Below are 19,802 nucleotides of genomic sequence, written 5' to 3' on the forward strand. Positions count from 1 at the left end.
GAAAGCTTTAAATCGAAAAGTAAAAAATATAGTCATACACCGGGTGTGTGGCAGTTCAATCCAGAGTGGGTGAGTGGACGTGTTGTTGTTGTACTTCTTACGAACGTACTTTTCGTGGTGTCTCACCATTAACTCAACGTCACACCATGGGTGATTGCTTCTTGTCACTACATACTCCAGTCTGTTTTGCCTCTATCCTCTTAACACAAGTTTCAAGCTCTGCCTACACTGGCTAACAATGCTGCATTTTAAGTTTGTTCCATTTTCAGCGATAACATTTATATTTGTGTTGTCATTTATCCAGCGGCCACTGAGATGCGCGATCCAGAGCTCGCCAGTGCAATTTGATATCCTGACAAGGCAGTTGAAACAATAACACTGGTCAACAAAAAAAAGCATTTTTTTCTGGCCTGGACTTTTGCAGCTGTTTTAGACTAATTTCAGGGTGCTGATTCCAAATCTGATCTCAGATTTGCTCCATCACATCTCATTTTATGCTATTGGCATACCCTATTTTCATTGATTTTACCCGACATTAACAGTGACTGCTTTAGTGTTAAAATACGGTGCTGTATTTTTAGGATAGTGTGTTTATAATATAATTTTATGTAGATATCCACATTTATTTAATATTTTTCTTCTGCAGTTTTTATTGAAAATGCAATATTTGATATCAAAAACCTGATGCGATAGACAAAAACTGATGCCAGATTTGGATCAGCACCCCGAAATTACCATACAACCGTTGGAATACCTTGTGCCAGAAAAAGTGTTGACCAGTGTTGTGTTTTTGTTCCTCTACCCACCATTATGAATGGGTACAACACTTGATAAGGGGGAGGGTTACTGGTTGAGTGGGGCACTCTTCCACTTCTGTTAGGACGTCTGGCTAAGTTGGAATGGCATACGCACATTCTCCCAAGCTCTCTCCAGTAGATGCCCCTTTTCAGCAGTGACTTGTAAGCAACTTCATTGCTACATTTTACATGACGTGCCAAAAGGAAGGGCACCTATTTTCCAGCGGATTATTGTTTGTAAATTCTAGATTTGAAGTTTTCGTGACTGCAAGGATCCATACTCTTTGGTTCTTTCGGTAAAGTCACGTAGGTGGAAAGAGTAAAATAAAGTGAAAATATATTTAGTTTTCACTTTTTTATAAATTAATTTAGTTTTCATTTTATTTTACTGTTCTTTTCACCTACGTGACTTTACCGAAAGAAACGAATATTGTTTGTAAGCCTCGAATAAAAGTACATTTGGATTTGTAGACTCATCAGTGGAACCATGACGGGATTATATAAAAGCTTTCGCCACGTGAAATAAAAATTAGTCCATCTACCCATTGGGCTGCTGAGCTAATGTTCCAGCAGCAAAATGACCCAGTGATTATGACATTCAGAGCCTTAGCAGTTTGGCCTGGGAAATGCTGCTGGGTTTCGAGCCATCAACACGAGCACTGCATTACAGTAACATTGTACAGATGCATTATTCACAGTCGTGGGTCAAGAGGGCCCGTATGGAGGACAAAAGGAGAAGGAGGAAGAACCGTGATCCCTCAGCACCCATCCCAGATGAGACCTTCACTTGCAGCTGTTGTGGCAGGACCTGCCTGTCCCGCATAGGCCTCTTCAGCCACCAGCGTGCCTGCAGAAGACGTGGATGTCCTTCCTAGATCTTCGTTCGCGAAGCCAAGCCATGATGATGGTGATGATGGTGATGGGGGTCAAGAGGAAGTCACAAAGGTTTGGCTTCGTCAAATGAATGTCAAGTTCTCGTCCTGTACACAAGTTAGGCTCCAGTGTCTTACATCTGACTACGTGTACGGTGTGAAAGAAGATCAAATGTACGCTTGGCTAAGCCGCCGTCGCGGAAAGTCCGGTGCATTCCCTACTGCAAAAAAACCTCGCGGTATTTACGCGAATGTGTCGTAGCAAGAGCTTCCCCAATGTGGAAATGAAAATACAGCATTACTAACATGCGTGGACGTTGGCCATTGTCACGCAACGTGCAAATCAGATGCTTTACAAACACCCTTGTGTCACCATAACTTCCCAAACGGGTTTTCTGTTTTTTTTTCTACAAGCTCGGGGCAAATGCATTATTTTGCGTGCAATTATGACTTCGTTCTGAAATTCGGACACCCCCCCCCCACTCTCGAGTTCTCAGGACATGCTTCTTTACATTGAGGCCAGGACACGCCACACTGCCACCATGCCTGTGATCTAGGATTTCCAGATTTGTTTGTTTACTAAGCCCAACCCGGACATATCCATTGGTCAGCCTAACACGGTGGTGACCTGGCCTAAGCGGTTGCGTGTCCGAAGTTCGCTGTTCGATTCCAGCAGCCCCCATACATGGTTATTTCTGCGGCCCTTAATAAAACAATCGGAACAGCAATATTTATTTCGACTGGAGGAATCCGTTGAGCTATAAAGCTATTTTCCACATGGCCAGTCGGGGCAAGGGGTCAGAACGTTCCAACAATAATACACCGTCTGAATTAAATATTGCCAAATTTGCAAATTAATTTGGAGCATATAAAGCAACAACCACCGACTTACTGGCAGACGAATGGAAACGAGACTGTCCTGGTTTCTTGGGTTCTCATCTCGTGAAACAATAAAACATTAATATGATGCAAAATGCTGTAGTAACGTTAACGATACCAGTGCCATATGTCGATACAAATCGCTTCCTGCCACTTGAATACCCATGCCAATTCCCGGACTGTTCAGCTTAATCCTGGACACGTGGCAACCCTGCTACGGTATCATAGAGGCAACATATAAGTAAAACACATTCCTGCGGAGGGAGCTGGTAGGAACGTTGGGTTGCTCGGTCAATGGCCACGGTCAACGGCGGCGTGGTGTATTCCGCAAATATGGCCGACTGTGAGGGCGGGCACAAGCCGGCGTGAGTAGGTTAAACGTTGAGTTTTATAAGGGTACCACGGGGTGACCAGCCCCTCCCCACCCAGCCCCACCACTCCAATTTTTGGATGCACGACGGACGGACACAATAATCCCCTGTAGGCTGGTGGAACCAGGTGGTTCCTACCAGTATAAGCTATCCATGTAATGTTCTGATACGGTTCGTTCTGACCAAAAGCATTGTCCCGAGAGCGATCTGCAATCGGTCTCGAGTTCGCTAAAGCAGATGCTGCTGGATTAGTGTGGTTTGAAAGGCGAGGGCTGGGTTGACCATACTTCACCACGCCGGTTGGTGACCTCGGCTGCCCTGATTCGTTGAGATATCACTTGGCATTAGCTGGGAATCAAACTCTGGACGCTCTGTCCGTGTAACACGTTGGTTTTCGCAACCAAAATCCATCCAATTTTTTGTTTGTTTACGTGACAAACCTTACGAATCGTCAGTGTCGGGTGGTGGTGGGTTTAACGACACATTTATCTTTATAATGGATCAGCAGGCGATATCGCTGGAGTGCAGTGCTAACCATTGACGCCACCACCTCACCCTGATGGGGGGAAGTTATATTTTTCCCCCCCTCGTACATTTGAATTGCACGCAAATGAATCGTCGAGTCGATCGGACGGCCTGGTAAATCCCCCACGGCCTGGGGCTGTCGTGGTGACTGACGTTTCGCGACTGTCATCTTTCTGTTGTCTTGAGTCACAGAGGAAGTCGAGTAATTCGTAGACTGTGTGGCGCGCGTGTGTATATAAGGCACCCGATGTGCAGTCCTACGTTGTGTCGTCCGCGCCGAGTTGAACAAACAAGGGGTGAGCAGCGGCTCGCGGCCGAGGAAGTGAAACTCGTGCTCGTCGACACGAGAGATTACGAGCGGTCCGTGCAAGCTGTTCGTAGTTAGTTTAAGTTCAAGTTAATTGATTAGGTATAGCCCTGTGAGCCATTCGGCTCTTGAATCGGTCACAGCGCACGTGGCAGACGCGTTCGCGATAGGACCGCTTCAAGCGCGCCGTCGATATTTTGTGGTCCCATCCATCCATCATCATCGCCGTCGTTTCTTCACGCCACCGCTTTCCAGGTGAGTCGCCATGCGGCACCGCTGATGTATGAATGAGTCCTGGGAGGGGTGTGAATGAATGAGTCCTGGGGGAAAGGGGGTTTTAAATGGAGAAGTCCGGTGCGCGTGTCCGCGTGGGCTTCTTATTCTCGCCTATTGTGGTGGCATTGTGGTTCAAGAGTCTATGTTTGCTGCTGCTGCTGCTGCTGGGCAGGACGAGAGGGATTCAGGAGAGAGGTCGGTGTCGTTTTGCTCTTCCTCTGTTGAAAGAGTGCAGACTACAGTCGATGTCATCTTGAACTTCGTTCGCACCGCACGTAGCCAACCGCGGGTCACGATTCGGTGCATGGTTTGCGTTGTGTGTCCACAACCCCATGAACTTTACGTACTGCGTGGTCTGTCTTTAATGGGTTTCTATGAGCAGCTCGGTATCTCTACGGGTCTCTATGCAACTGTCTTCTTGCGTACGGCAATCCTGTTTACTCACGAGATGAATTGCCAATGTGGAGGGCTGCTGCTGCTGCTGCTGGTCAGGACAAGATGGCTTCAGCAGAGAGCGTCCCTCTCGTTTTGCTCTTACGTTTGCGGAGCGCAGACGACACCGTGAAATGTGGAGCGGTGGCGCGGCGGTTAGCGCGCTGCGGCTACGAACCCTGGCCGTCCCGAGTTCTATCCCCGCTCACGAGCTCGCACACGTGAGCGGGTGATATCCGAACTGGTTCCTGGACCCTCGGGCTCACAGCAACCCGCGCACTGACCAGCTCGGTCGAACGCGCGCAACAATGGGAGGCCTTAGTCCAGCAGTGACCTTGTCGCATGAACAATTCGTTTTTGTTCAATGTTGAGGCCACACCACGTGGCAATGATTGACTCACGTGTTGAGGTTTCGTTCATTTTGAGCACCGCTAACAACGCAGCAGCAGCGTCCACCACGGGTCGGAAACCCACACCCTGTCAACCCCACACTGCACCAGATTGAATTGAATTAAATGATGATGTCACCCTGATGCTACTCTATTTAAGACCGGAAGCAACAGAGAGCTTCACAATTCTTGCCCGATGAAGCTGATTGTAATTATCAGCGAAACGTCGTACTACTCAAATTTTAAAATGCTGTTGATTCTCTCTTCAGCACACCGGTGGGCTAAAGAAGTCAATTAATTTGTCCTTTGAAAACGTGACACATTTTTTACTGTTTGGCCGTGTCGGGTGGTGGAGGGTTACGGCACATTTATAAATAACGCGATCTGACCCAAAAACCTATATTATGAACCCCACAAGGTTTAACCCCGTATTCAGGTCCATACGGCGCACAGCCGTTTCAATACGCGATAACTGAAGACGGGGAATCTCTCACTCGGAGGACGCCTTCACAGCCACCCCGAGACCTCCCCGGGGCACAAATCGCGACTGTGGCGTTGCAGCAGCGGTTTCTCACGTGAACAACTTAAAATGTTATCTTCATTAGGCAATTCACGTTGAAATAATTTTTTTTTTTATTTAAAAACAACAAAAAATTTGTAGCAAAGTTTTTTTTTTTAGAAAAAACACATTCCTGCGGAGGGAGCTGGTAGGAACGTTGGGTTGCTCGGTCAATGGCCTGCAGGGTCAACGGCGGCGTGGTGTATTCCGCAAATATGCCCGACTGTGAGGGCGGGCACAAGCCGGCGTGAGTAGGTTAAACGTTGAGTTTTATAAGGGCACCACGGGGTGACCAGCCCCTCCCCACCCAGCCCCACCCCCCACCCAGCCTCACCCTCCCCTCCCCACCCAGCCCCTCCCCACCCTCCCCACCCAGCCCCTCCCCACCCTCCCCTCTCCACCCAGCCCCACCCCTCCCAATTTTGGATGCACGACGGACGGACGGACACAATAATCCCCTGTGGGCTGGTGTAACCAGGAGGTTCCTACCAGTATTATTACTCATCTCCATTTGCTTGGTGGGGCAGCGCTCAAATGGCCTCGAGTGGAAGAACCGAGCCTATGCTGATGACAACCACAGCTGACTTTTAAACAAAATAAGTCGTAATTACCTCCGTGGTGTGCCGAACTAGTAACTCATTGGCGCGTTTTGTTTACGTGACAAAACTTTACTGATTGGCTGTGTGTCGGGTGGTGGCGGGTTTAACGACACATTTATATTTACGAGATCTAACCCAAAAAAAACACCTCTATGATGGATATTGTTCGCGATAGCCTCCTACGTGTTAAACGGAACAAACTGCGTCTATTTAGTATTTTCTCCATTATATTATTCTTAAACAATACCGTTTGTATACTTTACATTGCGGACTCCATTTCCTGTCATATTTCATCACTTTATCTTTGCGTAAAATAATGTTTAAGATTTAAGTTAAAATACATTTGGTAATAAAAAAATGCGTTTCAATGCACGCACTTTTACTTGCACTAAAAAGTAGAAATAATGATTTTGACCCTAGAATTAATACAATTTGATGTGCTGAATAAAATTCGGTGGTTTCCTTTCGATGTTTATAATTTTCTCTAAAATCAATTGCATCAAAATTATTTTGACCCCAAAAATAATGAAGTTTAATTTGTCAAACACTTTCAATTAATCTTGTAATTTTATTTATTAATTTACAGTTTAAGTGTTTTACACAATTTAATTTTAATCTTGTAAAAATAATCTGTACATATTCCTTCGACGATCTCAAGGTATCCTGTCCTTGAAAAGGGATTCTGCTTGGTGTTTAAACGTCTTAACACACCTCTTGTATTGCACAAATGGCAACACCTATTGTAATATTTTGATACTGGCAAGAAAGCTCCCACCATATCGATGTCCACTTTCGCGGACAGCAGAGGGTGCAATCCGCCATCTGCTTCTGGGGCAAAGTTGCCGGCAACCAGGAAACAAGAATCCAGCCAATTGGCTACATTGCTCGCAATGAGGAAGCTTTTGGAGGTAAGTACAAGCTGGATGTGCGTCCGTGTATTCATTTATTTGACACGAGGAACAGAACAATGTAAGCCCAGACCCCCGGCTGTTTCACAGAAGCCAGGAACATTCCAATCGATTTTCGTTAAACCAACTCAAAGACAGCGCCAGGTTGTCGCTGCTGTGTGTGTACGTACTGCATGTTGAACTTCTTTCGCGCCGTACGTAAGTCAACGGCGCTCGTTGGAGGCACATGCGGAGTCTCGTTTGTCGAGAGGGTCCTGGCGTCAACGACGTTACAATCGTCACCACGGCTTGTCCCGGGAGCTATCGGCCTGCCCCTAGCCCCACAGAGATCGCTGATGCTGTTGTTCTTCTTGGTTCTTTCGGTAAAGTCGTCACGTAGAAGGGAAGTAATAAAAGAATAAAAATTAAAACATAATGAGGACGGCTGCTTGCGTTGTGGCCGAAACGTCGTGATAATTATTTTATTATGTTTAATTTGTATTATTTTATTACTTCCCTTCTACGTGACTTTACCGAAAGAACCAAGAAGATGAATCCCTGCAGTCACGAAAGCTTTAAATCGAAAGCTGCTGTTGTTGTTTTGGTGGCATAGAAATATTGTCGCCAAACCAAGGCTAGCCCGAAGCTTCTTCACCATATCCATCTAGCTCCCGAGTGCGAGCCATGGCACTGGATCATGTCCACAAGCAACCAGACGGCCAGCCACTAGTAAGTCAACTATGCCCCTACTCACCCTCACCAACTAGCACACCCACCACTAGTAAGTAGCCGACGTTAACCCTCACCAACTAGTCATGAATGGGGGCCCACCCGCTCTCTGTGACCCCACCTCTGACCTCACCTCTGACCTCACCTCTGACCCCACCTCTGACCCCACCTCTGACCCCGCCTCTGACCCCACGTGTGACGCGTTGCTGGGGCGCCCGTCGGCTCTGTTGCTCACAGTGGCCATGACCCACGACCCATCGTCATCATCAGTGGTCTGCAATTGATCTGCCTTGAGTGGTGGTAGTGGTGGAGATGTTGCGGTGGTGGCGGCAGCAGTGGTGATAACGGTGGTGGTGGCGGTGGTGGCGTTAGCGGCGGTAGTGGTGGTGGTGGCAGTGGCGGTGGTGGTGGCAGCGTTCGTAGTGGTGGTGGTGGCGGCGGTGGTAGTGGTGGTGGCGTTGGTGGTGACAGCGGTGTTGGCCGCGGGTGGTGGTGGTCACATTTTCGGATTGTCGAATTCGTTTCTGCCCAACCTCGCTATGTTTCCCTGGCAGAAGGTAACATCGCTCTCTCGGTGGCCGTCCCAGCGAGCGAGCGAGGGAGCGACCAAGGTGTGAGCCGAGTGATACATGTCTCGCCAGGTGCAATGGCGGGAGAAGCGCTGCTGCTCGACCTTCCCGGCCTGGGCCCGGCGTTCCAAGGTGACCCGGCCTCCTTCCTCCCGGCGGCCTCGCGTCTCTCCTCCGGCCGCGGCCGCCCCTCGCTCCTTCTCGTGCTCTGCTCTCCCAGCGACGACGACGCCGCCGTCACGGCCGCCTTCAAGGACCCGGCCTCAGCCGAGACCCCGGGCTTCGCGCCGCCGTGCCACGTCCTGCGCGACGACAGCGTCGCCCGCCTCTTCTACCGCGCCAAGGTACGCGTGGACGAGCTGGCGCTCGCCAGGGTGACCGTGCGCACGGGCGGGCACCGCCGCGCGGCGCTGCTGGGCGCCTACGCGGCCGAGATGTTCACGCCCGTGTACCACGTCGAGGTGGACGCCACGGGGTCCGGCGTGCCGAGCGAGCCGAGCCCCGCCGAGTTGGCGGCCGTGCGCGCCGACGTCGAGGCCTGCTTCAGAGGCCTGCCTTCTATTACGGGACCGGTGCGCGTTCTGCGTTCGCCACTCATCCCAGGTGAGCGTACCCCTCGTCCCAACGGAGTAGCCGTGCCCGCCACGGGCACCGCACCACAAGACCCACCCCTCCCCCCGTGTTCCATCACGGCGTGTTAAACACGAGCACCGGGGAGACAAAGACGGCCGGGCACACCGCTGGGCAACACCTTCCCATTCTAGCGGTTCACCGTTGCTCCACCGACAGCACTTGCCCCGGCAGCCCGTGTAGGCGACACAGGCGACACGGCCGTGCGTGTTTGCGCGTCGTCCGTGCGGCGTGCGTGGCGTGCAGGAGAGCGCTTCCTGCACGGGTTCAGCACGCGCCAGGGCGGCGTGTCTCACCTGCCCGGGATGAGCTCTCTGAACCTGTCGCGCTCCGTGCGACGGCGCGACCCGCCGGGCGCCACCGTCGAGAACAAGCGGCGCCTGGCGCAAGCCGCGGGATTCGCGCTCGACTCGCTCCGCACTCCCAAGGCACGGCGACGCGCACGGAACCCACACAGAGCCCACACGGAGCCCACACGAACCCCACACAGACCCACACGGACCCCACACAGACCCACACAGACCCACACAGACCACACACAGACCCACACAGACCCCACACAGACCCACACAGACCACACAGACCACAACGGCCCCCACCAGTACCACACACGGCCCCCACACAGGACCCAACACTGACCCCACACAGAACCCCACACACGCAGACCCACACAGACCCACACAGACCACACACGGCCCCCACACAGACCCCACACGGACCCCACACAGACCCCACACACAGACCCCACACAGCCCACGCACACAGACCCACACGGACCCCACACGGCCCACGCACACCGGTTTGACATTGACGTGTCGCGCCAGGTGTGCCACAGCACCGCCGTGTGGGTGCTGGGGACCGAGGAGCCGGCGGAGTACGACGGCCTCCTGACGGCGCGGCCCGGCGTCACGCTCGGCGCGCCGGGCGCCGACTGCATCCCGCTGCTGCTGGCCGACCCCGTCCGCGGGGCGTGCGGCGCCGTGCATTCGGGTACTCGCCACGCGGAGCCACGGCCACAACGCAACACGCAGCGCCGGACACAACGCACGCGCTGCCATGGCTCCAACATACGCAGATCATCCACAACACACGCACCGCCCAGACACAACACACCCTCGCGGCCACAACACACACCCTGCCTGGCCAGGACACGCACGCTGGTCATCCACAACACGCAGTCAGCCCGGCCACAACACATGCAGCCCTGCTACGACGCGACTAAGCCATCCACACCCTACACAGCTCATACACGCCACACACAGGGCGCGTGAGTGGTGTGTCCACGTGTGAATGCGTGTGTGCTCAATGGGAGTTTCCTCCTGCTCTGTTGCTGTCCCTGGCGTCTGGAATGCCGGTTCCAGCCAGTCCAGCTGTCCAATTCCTGCCCAAGTCGAGGCTCAAGACATGTCCGCCCATAACTGAGCCTTGTTATTAAAATGTCGGCGTACATGTACAGACTTTTGTCAGTCCACTGTTTGGTGAGGACCCGCTGATGCTGTGCAGGTCAAGGAGTTTAGTAAAACATTTTTTTTACAGTTTTGCAAACAGCACTTGCCCCAAAAGTGATGTGCGTGTGTGCTACACGGGGGGATCTTTGTCACCGTGCGTGCGTGCCGGCGTTGCGTCGTGCCCCGGCAGGCTGGCGCGGCACCGTGGGGGGCATCGGCGGCGTGGCGGTGCGCGCCATGGTGGCGGAGCTGGGCTGCTCGGCGCGGGACCTCAGGGTCGTGCTGGGCCCCTCCATCGGGCCCTGCTGCTTCCAGGTGGGCCCAGAGGTGGCCGCCCAGTTCTCGGCCATCGACGCGACGTGCCTGCACCACCTGGCGGACGGGACGACGAACGCCGACCTGCGCAAGGCCACCAGGTGCCGGGCGCACGGACGATGGTCGCGACGGGCCTCACACGGCAATCCCCTAGTTCGGTGTCCTTCATCGGCAAGGCCCGCAGGTCCGCCTTTAGTGCGATCGCTGACGTGTCAAGCCCAAATGTGCGGCGGTCCCTCGCGCTGACAGTGAAGGACACCGTCCGAGTTGGAAATAGATGCACACACGTGTAGCTCGACGTACTTTAAACTCACCTCTGTGGAGCTGCTTATTATGTTTAGTTTGTTGTCCTTTCCCCCCCCACCACCCCGCACCTCCAATTTGCGCGATTGGCTACGTGCGGCGCCGTAGATACGGTACACACAATACATGCAGCCGCGCTCCGCCGCGAGACGGATTGACGCGTATTTATTTCGACCGGGATGTTCAAAACGAGGTGCAGGGTTCAGCTTCGTTCGTGAAATGCGCGATGAAACTACCCGTCGGGTGAAGTGCCCTTCATTGTCGAGCGTGACGGTGACCAACAAGTGGGTGAACCTCATCGACAAACGCGACGGAGACCAACGAAACGGGTGCACCTCATCGTCCAGCGTGATGGGAGACCCTACGACGGACTCGACTTACCTGGACGCAGATGGCAGACTTGACCAAGTTGTCTTCTTGGTTCTTTCGGTAAAGTCACATGACTTTACCGAAAGAACCAAGAAGATGAATCCCTGCAGTCATGAAAGCTTTACATCGAAATTTGACCAAGTTGATTTGGTTACGAGAGGCCGTAGCGAGTGCACGGCCGTGGACCAACATTGGCTATTGGCCGCATATGTCCTGCTGGGCATCTGTGAGAAAAGAAGAGCTTTGGAGCTCAGCGGATTTCTCCAGTATAAATAAGTATGACATGATCATAAACAGGTTTACTGGGTTCACTGATGGGGGGGTCGCTCCTTGTGTGTATGTATGTCGAGCTTGATAATTGTTGTTTTACCCTTCTATCTGGCAAAAAACTGACACCTTTTTTTACAAGGAGTCATGTTTGCATAGACCACAATACCTGCAGTCATAATGCAAACAAAAAACATAACTCTGATAATGTATGCACTGTCCTTGAAGATGATTGGTCCACACCCGAGACAGCTTTCCTTAGAGCCTCATCTCACATGGGTTGGACCAGATGACGCCAAAAGGCACACAACTCAAAGACAATGCACCATCAGAGTATGAGAGCTCGGGGTAAGCATTTACACCATTGGAACCTCATTTGCCAGTAAAAAATATGATAATTGTTTTTTTACCCTTCTATCTGGCAACAAAACTGACACCTATTTTTACAAGGAGTCGTGTTTACATAGACCACAATACCTGCAGTCATAATGCCAGATAGAAGGGTAAAAAACCAATTATCATATTTTTACTGGCAAATGAGGTTCCAATGGTATGTTGAACTTCTTTCGCACCGTATGTGGCCAACCGTGCTAATCTGCTTTCCGTGTAGTTTGCGACTCTCTCCCCCCCGTCCCCCCCCCCCCCAGCCGTCTGTGCCGTCGATTCCCTTGCCCACCTTCAAGTCCACGTTCTACTCCTTTGCCAACGACTGTCCTGACCCCCTTTAAAAATTACACACACACACATACGATTCATAATCAACGTTTTTGGGTTTAGATCGCGTTATTTATAAATGTGTCGTAACCCTCCACCACCCGACACGGCCAATCAGTAAAAAAGTGTCACGTTGACAAAAGACAAATAGTTCACTGCTTTAGCCCCACACCGGTGTGTTGAAGCGTGAAACCACAACATTTACAATTTTTGAGTAGCACGACGTTTCGCTGGTAATTGCATCCAGCATCATCGGGCAATTCGCGAAAGCCTACGTGTTAAACACATACGAGCGCAAAGATGCCCGCCTCCCTCTTCCCCATGGTGCGTTGCATACGAGTGGTGGTCTTCGTGGTGGCAGTCGTGGTTGTTGTTGTTGTTGTTGACACCGCCACCGTTGATCCACCGATGTTCGCTCTGCCCGCGTCAGGATTCTGCTGGAGCGCAGCGGCGTGCTGCCGGAGCACATTGACGATGGCACATTGCCCGGCCATCGTGACGTCATCGTCACCCTGTGCACCTCGTGCCACCCGGAGCTCTTCTTCTCGTACCGCCGCGACGGCTCCGAGTTCGGCACCATGCTGGGCTTCATCGCGCTGCGCGAGTGACGCCTCCTTCCAGACACGTGACCGATCCCTTCCACCAACTCATCTCCCCTACCGTGCATCTACCTACTCACTATTTAACTATTTTTTATTTTGACAGGTAAGGCCCACTGAGCGATGTAGCACTTTTTTACAAAAGCGACCTGGCCACAAGTGATAGGGCGACGAAGCGGCTTATCACGTGGACATTTATAGCAGCCTAATGCTCGCGGTGATTCTAAACGTGGAGGGAAAAATCGGACGACCCGGAGAAAAATACACACTACCACGGGGGGAGAGAGACACGCAAACTCCAAATATACAGCAGCAGGCGTCGGGGTCGGGATCGAACCCACGACCTCCTGCATACCAGGCGAGGTAGTTAACATCTCCTAGCCACCGTGATGGTGATGACACAGACACGCAAACTCCAAATATACAGCAGCAGGCGTCGGGGTCGGGATCAGAATCCACGACCTCCTGCATACCAGTCGAGGTAGTTAACATCTCCTAGCCACCGTGATGGTGATGACACAGACACGCAAACTCCAAATATACAGCAGCAGGCGTCGGGGTCGGGATCGAACCCACGATCTCCTGCATACCAGGCGAGGTAGTTAACATCTCCTAGCCACCGTGATGGTGATGACACAGACACGCAAACTCCAAATATACAGCAGCAGGCGTCGGGGTTGGGATCAAACCCACGACCTCCTGCATACCAGTCGAGGTAGTTAACATCTCCTAGCCACCGTGATGGTGATGACACAGACACGCAAACTCCAAATATACAGCAGCAGGCGTCGGGGTCGGGATTGAACCCACGACCTCCTGCACACCAGGCGAGGTAGTTAACATCTCGCCACTGTGCCCACGTCGAGTTGAGCGGCGTAGTTCTTGAGCGCGCAGACGGTGGGCCGGTGGGGCCCCGTTGCCGAGGCCTTCATGAAGAGGGAGGAAATTTGAATCATGAGGGGGAGGTTAGCGGGAGGGGCGCAGTGGCAACGTCGCGGCCTGGTTCTCTGTGTTGACCGAATCGGCAATCTGGACGAAGCTTTTGGTGAACGAAAACAAACGCAGGCAATTGAGTAAAAGATAAACTGCAGATGATACTGATTATGGTGATGGGTAGATTAGGAACGTTGTTTTTGTACATTGCCTATTTAAAAACAATTGTGCTACGGACATGGTGTCGTTAGACATACGATCCATGTGAAACTCTGGCAGAGCAGTTTATATTTTAGTTTTTTTACGTGGTGGTTTGGCTGCTGCAGCTTCTTACTATTAAAATTTCCCTCCCTTTATCACTGCTAATCCTACATAATACACGAGCATAATATGACTTTGAGACCCCCCCCCCCACCACCTACACATTCCACAAGTAGTGACTAATCCCGATATCTGCATTTTCCATAAATATGCTAAATTCCTATGTTGATATGTAAATTCCTTTGTCAAGGCGCTCTTCCTCCTCTAACCCAGCTTAAATATACGCTGCCAAGCTTGGTGGTGTTCATTCAGACGCTGTCTTTCCGACAGCCCTGTTCTTCACCTGAGGACGGCTGCTTGCTTTGTGGCCGAAACGTCGTGAGAATTGTATTTTATAATGTTAGAACTTTTATTATTTTATTATTTCCCTTCAACGTGACTTTACCGGAAAGAACCAAGAAGATCTGGCAGAGCAGTCTGTTTTCACCCTGTGTTGGAGAACGGCCCGTGGAACCAGACACCACGGAACTGCTTCTGAGATTCATTCACAAGTGATCTTTGAGCCACACACAAGGAGCGACAGCTTCTGCGTTCCACGTCTACGGCACGTTACATGGCCTCGGCGTAAACGAACTTGACCCCCCCCCCCTCACCAACTTGTCATCGCGCCGATTTTAGGCGTCCGTTCTGCGGACTACTCGCGTTAAAATAACAACGGAAGGGCCAAAACACACGAATCTAACGGACACCACTCGCTGCATTCGTCAAATAGCGATGTTATTGTCTTACATGAAAAATACATTGTCGGATGTTTCAGGCAATGGACCGTTTTTGGGACACGGATCGACTTGCAGTGTGGAGATTGTGTTTTTTGCGAGCGCCTTTAGAATGAAAGATGTATTCCTCGGTAGAGCGCGATCTTGTTCATCTCTTTACCAGCACAATCGCACTAACGCGAGTTGGAAAAAAATAATCACCGCCCGGTTTAGTCATTCAAGCCACAGGGATCCGACTATGTTGTCCAAATTTGTACGACGAAATCAGTTTACGAGATTAGGGATTGAATGTGTAACCGGGATCAGAGTTGGTCAGCCTCCTCTGTTTGACCGGATTAAATCGACTCATTGTATGTACTGTATATATATAGAACTTCTTTCGCACCGTACGTAGCCAACCGTGCCATTCGGAGATGCGGACACGTAAAATAAACACCGTCTCCTACCTCGGTTGTGAGATATCGATATGATATGTTGTGAAGAAGTGCCATTGTCCAAAACGTTGCCGATTATATATATTGTTCTCTTTAAGGTCACGCAGTGTTATTGACAAATGTGTCGATGATTTTGGGGGGGGCGGGGTGGAAGGGGGTTGTAAGATGCGGTGCAGATGCAGAATTTGTTGAGGGGGGGGGCAGCCTTCTTAGGCCTTCTACTCGAGCAAGGCCACGTTATCAGGGGGGGGGCATCCCCATCACGGTGGGACGATGATGAGATGATGATCGTACCCGCAGCCATCCACCACCACCCCCCACTGCGCATTTCGCATCCGTTGTGTCTAACGGAGGCGCGGCGATGTCTAGAAGATGTTAACTCCCTCGCTTGGTGTACAAGGACGTCGTGGGTTCCATTCCGACCCTGACGCCTGCACGCCAGAGGTCGCAAACGGGTTTTGATTCCTTACCCGTACCCGGCCTACCCGAAATGAGTGACAAACGGTTACTCACCAGTGACTCACGGCCTACCTGTACCCGGCCGCACCAGGGTCGCAAAAGGCTACCCGATACCCGGCTACCCGTACCGGGTACGGGTAGCCGGGTATCGGGTAGGGTACGGGTATCGGGTACCCGGTTGCGACCTCTGCTGCACGCAGTATTTGGAGTTTGCGTGTTGCTCTCCCCGCAGTCGCGTTGACTTTTCTCCAGGTCCTTCGGGTATTTTTTTCCCCGCACCACATTCAGAAACGTATTTGGTTGCAAGATTATGAGTCTCTGTGTGTCTCCATGGGTTTAACTTATATGGTCCATAGTTTGTGTTGGATTCCGCAGTCGTGCTATTGTGGCTTGACTTTAATGTGTCTCTACGGGTCTCTATGAGTCTCTGTGTATCTGTAGTCTTTATGGGTTTACTCTGTGGTCCATAGTTTGTGTTGTATGGCCACAGTTGCCCTCCTCTGGCTTGTCTTCAATCCAAGTATAATTTGAGAGCACTTGTCGGTACCTCACACTCAACACATTCCTGCGGAGGGAGCTGGTAGGAACGTTGGGTTGCTCCGTCAATGGCCAGGGTCAACGGCGGCGTGGTGTATTCCGGGCACAAGCCGGCGTGAGTAGGTGAAACGTTGAGTTTTATAAGGACACCACGGGGTGACCAGCCCCACCCCTCCCACCCCCCACCTAGCCCCACCCTCCCCACCCAGCCCCTCCCCACCCAGCCCCTCTACACCCCATCCTCCCCACCCAGCCCCTCCCCACCCTCCCCTCTCCACCCAGCCCCACCCCTCCCATTTTTGGATGCACGACGGACGGACGGACACAATAATCCCCTGTGGGCTGGTGTAACCAGGAGGTTCCTACCAGTAATATTCTATTTTATCTGGCAAGGCCCACTGACCTCAGCGGATATTTTACAAAAAGGACCACCGCCCAAGACCCAGACTTGTAATCATCGAATTCAGGATGTTGAAGGCACGGATAAGGTCTCGGTAGCAGCTGGGATAGACTGAGTTTTGACATCATGCAGCGTTGCACAACAGGAGTATTGGTTGTGCAGTACAGTACTGTATTATGCTCTGCATCGTTTTAAACATTTGTAATTCCTGCACTGCAAAGACTACTTTGATGATTAAACAGGATCTGTGAAATTGAAATAACATGTGATGAGTTTTCAATGATGCATTACATCTTAATGTTGTTCCTGTAATAGGGATAAGTAACACATGGGCGGTACAACTCTAGCCACACGTATGTTGTATGTAACACTTGTTGAATGACACGTGTGGATGCTGTAACTGACTCGTGCACGCTATGTGTGTGTGACACGTTGACTTGCACATGTGTGTCGGGACACGTGTGTGCTGTGTGTGTGACACGTGTGTGTGTGTGACACGTTCTGTGTGTGTGACGCGTGTGTGTGTGTGTGACACGTGTGTGGGTAACACGTTCTGTGTGTGTGACACGTGCGGTCTGTGTGTGTGACACGTGTGTGTGTGACACGTGTGTGTGTGTGTGTGACACGTTGACTTGCACATGTCTGTCGGGACACGTGTGTGCTGTGTGTGTGTGACACGTGTGTGTGTGTGACACGTTCTGTGTGTGTGACACGTGCGGTCTGTGTGTGTGACACGTGCGTTCTGTGTGTGACGCGTGTGTGTGTGACACGTGCGTTCTGTGTGTGTGACGCGTGTGTGTGTGTGACACGTGCACGCTGTGTGTGTGACACGTGTGTGTGAGACGTGTGTGTGTGACACGTGTGTGTGTGACACGTGTGTGTGTGTGACACGTTGACTTGCACATGTCTGTCGGGACACGTGTGTGCTGTGTGTGTGTGTGTGACACGTGTGTGTGTGACGCGTGTGTGTGTGACACGTGCGTTCTGTGTGTGTGACACGTGTGTGTGTGACACGTGCGTTCTGTGTGTGTGACGCGTGTGTGTGTGTGACACGTGCACGCTGTGTGTGTGACACTGTGTGTGACACGTGTGTGTGTGACACGTGCGTTCTGTGTGTGTGACACGCGCTGTGTGTGTGACACGTGCACGCTGTGTGTGTGACACGTGTGTGTGTGACACGTGTGTGTGTGACACGTGTGTGTGTGTGACACGTTCTGTGTGTGTGACACGTGTGTGTGTGACACGTGCACGCTGTGTGTGTGACACGTGTGTGTGTGAGACGTGTGTGTGTGACACGTGCGTTCTGTGTGTGTGACACGTGCTGTGTGTGTGACACGTGCACGCTGTGTGTGACACGTGTGTGTGTGACACGTGTGTGTGTGACACGTTCTGTGTGTGTGACACGTGTGTGTGTGACACGTGTGTGTGTGACACGTGCGTTATGTGTGTCTGACACTTGTGTGTGTGTCACACGTGTGTGTGTGACACGTACGTTCTGTGTGTGTGACACGTGTGTGTGTGAGACGTGTGTGTGTGTGACACGTGCGTTCTGTGTGTGTGACACGTGCTGTGTGTGACACGTGCACGCTGTGTGTGTGTGACACGTGTGTGATGTGTGTGTGACACGTGCTGTATGTGACACCACCACGCTGTATGTGACACGTTCACCGTGCGTGTGAGACTCGTTTGCACGCTCTATGTGACACCCGTGCATTATTTACGACCGCTGTAACGTCTCGCAGACTCATAAAACAACAATTCCCATCCCCCCCGCATCTTCATTGTCACAGCCAACAACCGATTGCCCACCTTATCCAACCCCGAGGGTCCAGCCAATAACACACCCAACCCAAACAACTCCCTGCATTCCGATACCCCTATTAGGTCGCGTGCCTTAAATATGTCCCAACCCCAACACCCACCCTCGGTGTAGTCGGCACTTTGCCTCGTTCATCATTTCGGTTTTTTGTTTTTTTTTCAATGCTTTGCTTTATGTGCCCCCCCCCCCCCTGTTTAAATGAAAGATTTTAGGAAAGATTTCAAGCTCTGCTTTTTCTTATTGCCCCTTGCCTCTCTCTCTACCCCCTCTCTCTCTACCCCCTCTCTCTCTACCCCCTCTCTCTCTACCCCTTCTCTGCCCCCTCTCTGCCCCCCTCTCTCTCTACCCCCCTCTCTCTCTACCCCCCTCTCTGCCCCCCCCCTCTCTCTACCCCCCTCTCTGCCCCCCCTCTCTACCCCCTCTCTCTCTGCCCCCTCTCTCTCTACCCCCTCTCTCTCCCCCCCTCTCTCTCTACCCCCTCTCTCTCTACCCCCCTCTCTCTCTACCCCCTCTCTCTCTACCCCCTCTCTCTACCCCCCCTCTCTCTACCCCCCTCTCTCTCTACCCCCTCTCTGCCCCCCTCTCTCTCTAACCCCCCTCTCTGCCCCCCCCCTCTCTCTACCCCCCTCTCTGCCCCCCCTCTCTAACCCCTCTCTCTCTTTGCCCCCTCTCTCTCAACCCCCTCTCTGCCCCCCTCTCTCTCTCTACCCCCCTCTCTGCCCCCCCTCTCTATCCCCTCTCTCTCTCTCTACCCCCCTCTCTCTCTACCCCCTCTCTCTCTACCCCCCTCTCTCTACCCCCTCTCTCTCTGCCCCCCTCTCTCTCTACCCCCCTCTCTACCCCCCCTCTCTCTCTACCCCCTCTCTCTACCCCCCTCTCTCTACCCCCTCTCTCTACCCCCTCTCTACCCCCTCTCTCTCTACCCCCTCTCTCTCTACCCCTCTCTACCCCCTCTCTCTCTACCCCCCTCTCTCTCTACCCCCCTCTCTGCCCCCCTCTCTCTACCCCCCTCTCTGCCCCCCTCTCTTTCTACCCCCTCTCTCTACCCCCCCCCCCCTCTCTCTCTACCCCCTCTCTATCCCCCTCTCTCTCTACCCCCCCCTCTCTCTCTACCCCCCCTCTCTCTCTACCCCCTCTCTCTACCCCCCCCCCTCTCTCTCTACCCCCTCTCTATCCCCCCCTCTCTCTCTACCCCCTCTCTCTACCCCCCCCCCTCTCTCTCTACCCCCTCTCTACCCCCCTCCCCTCTCTCTCTACCCCCCTCTCTCTCTCTACCCCCTCTCTCTACCCCCCCCCTCTCTTCCTACTCCATGTCGCTCTCTCTCTCGCCCTTTACCCTCCTCAATC

The 19,802-nt window shown here is 52.3% G+C and overlaps 1 protein-coding gene across 3 annotated transcripts; it reads left to right on the forward strand.

Moving 5' to 3' along the window:
• Positions 1-3,723: 3,723 nt before the first annotated feature.
• LACC1 (laccase domain containing 1) lies at positions 3,724-16,898 on the forward strand. Of its 3 annotated transcripts, none has more exons than XM_061570212.1 (7): positions 3,724-4,006; positions 6,812-7,622; positions 8,264-8,794; positions 9,068-9,249; positions 9,646-9,811; positions 10,460-10,685; positions 12,668-16,898. In XM_061570212.1, the coding sequence occupies exons 3-7, from the start codon at positions 8,269-8,271 to the stop codon at positions 12,843-12,845; spliced, it is 1,278 nt and encodes a 425-aa protein (XP_061426196.1). In that variant the 5' UTR covers positions 3,724-4,006; positions 6,812-7,622; positions 8,264-8,268; the 3' UTR covers positions 12,846-16,898. The 3 variants fall into 3 exon arrangements, with proteins under 3 accessions (XP_061426196.1, XP_061426198.1, XP_061426195.1); XM_061570214.1 differs by having other exon boundaries at positions 6,812-6,914; XM_061570211.1 differs by lacking the exon at positions 6,812-7,622.
• Positions 16,899-19,802: the final 2,904 nt, after the last annotated feature.

Source organism: Lethenteron reissneri, chromosome 45 (assembly GCF_015708825.2).
Source record: "Lethenteron reissneri isolate LAM-NWPU_2019-01 chromosome 45, ASM1570882v1, whole genome shotgun sequence".
In the NCBI taxonomy this organism is placed as follows: Eukaryota; Metazoa; Chordata; class Hyperoartia; order Petromyzontiformes; family Petromyzontidae; genus Lethenteron; species Lethenteron reissneri.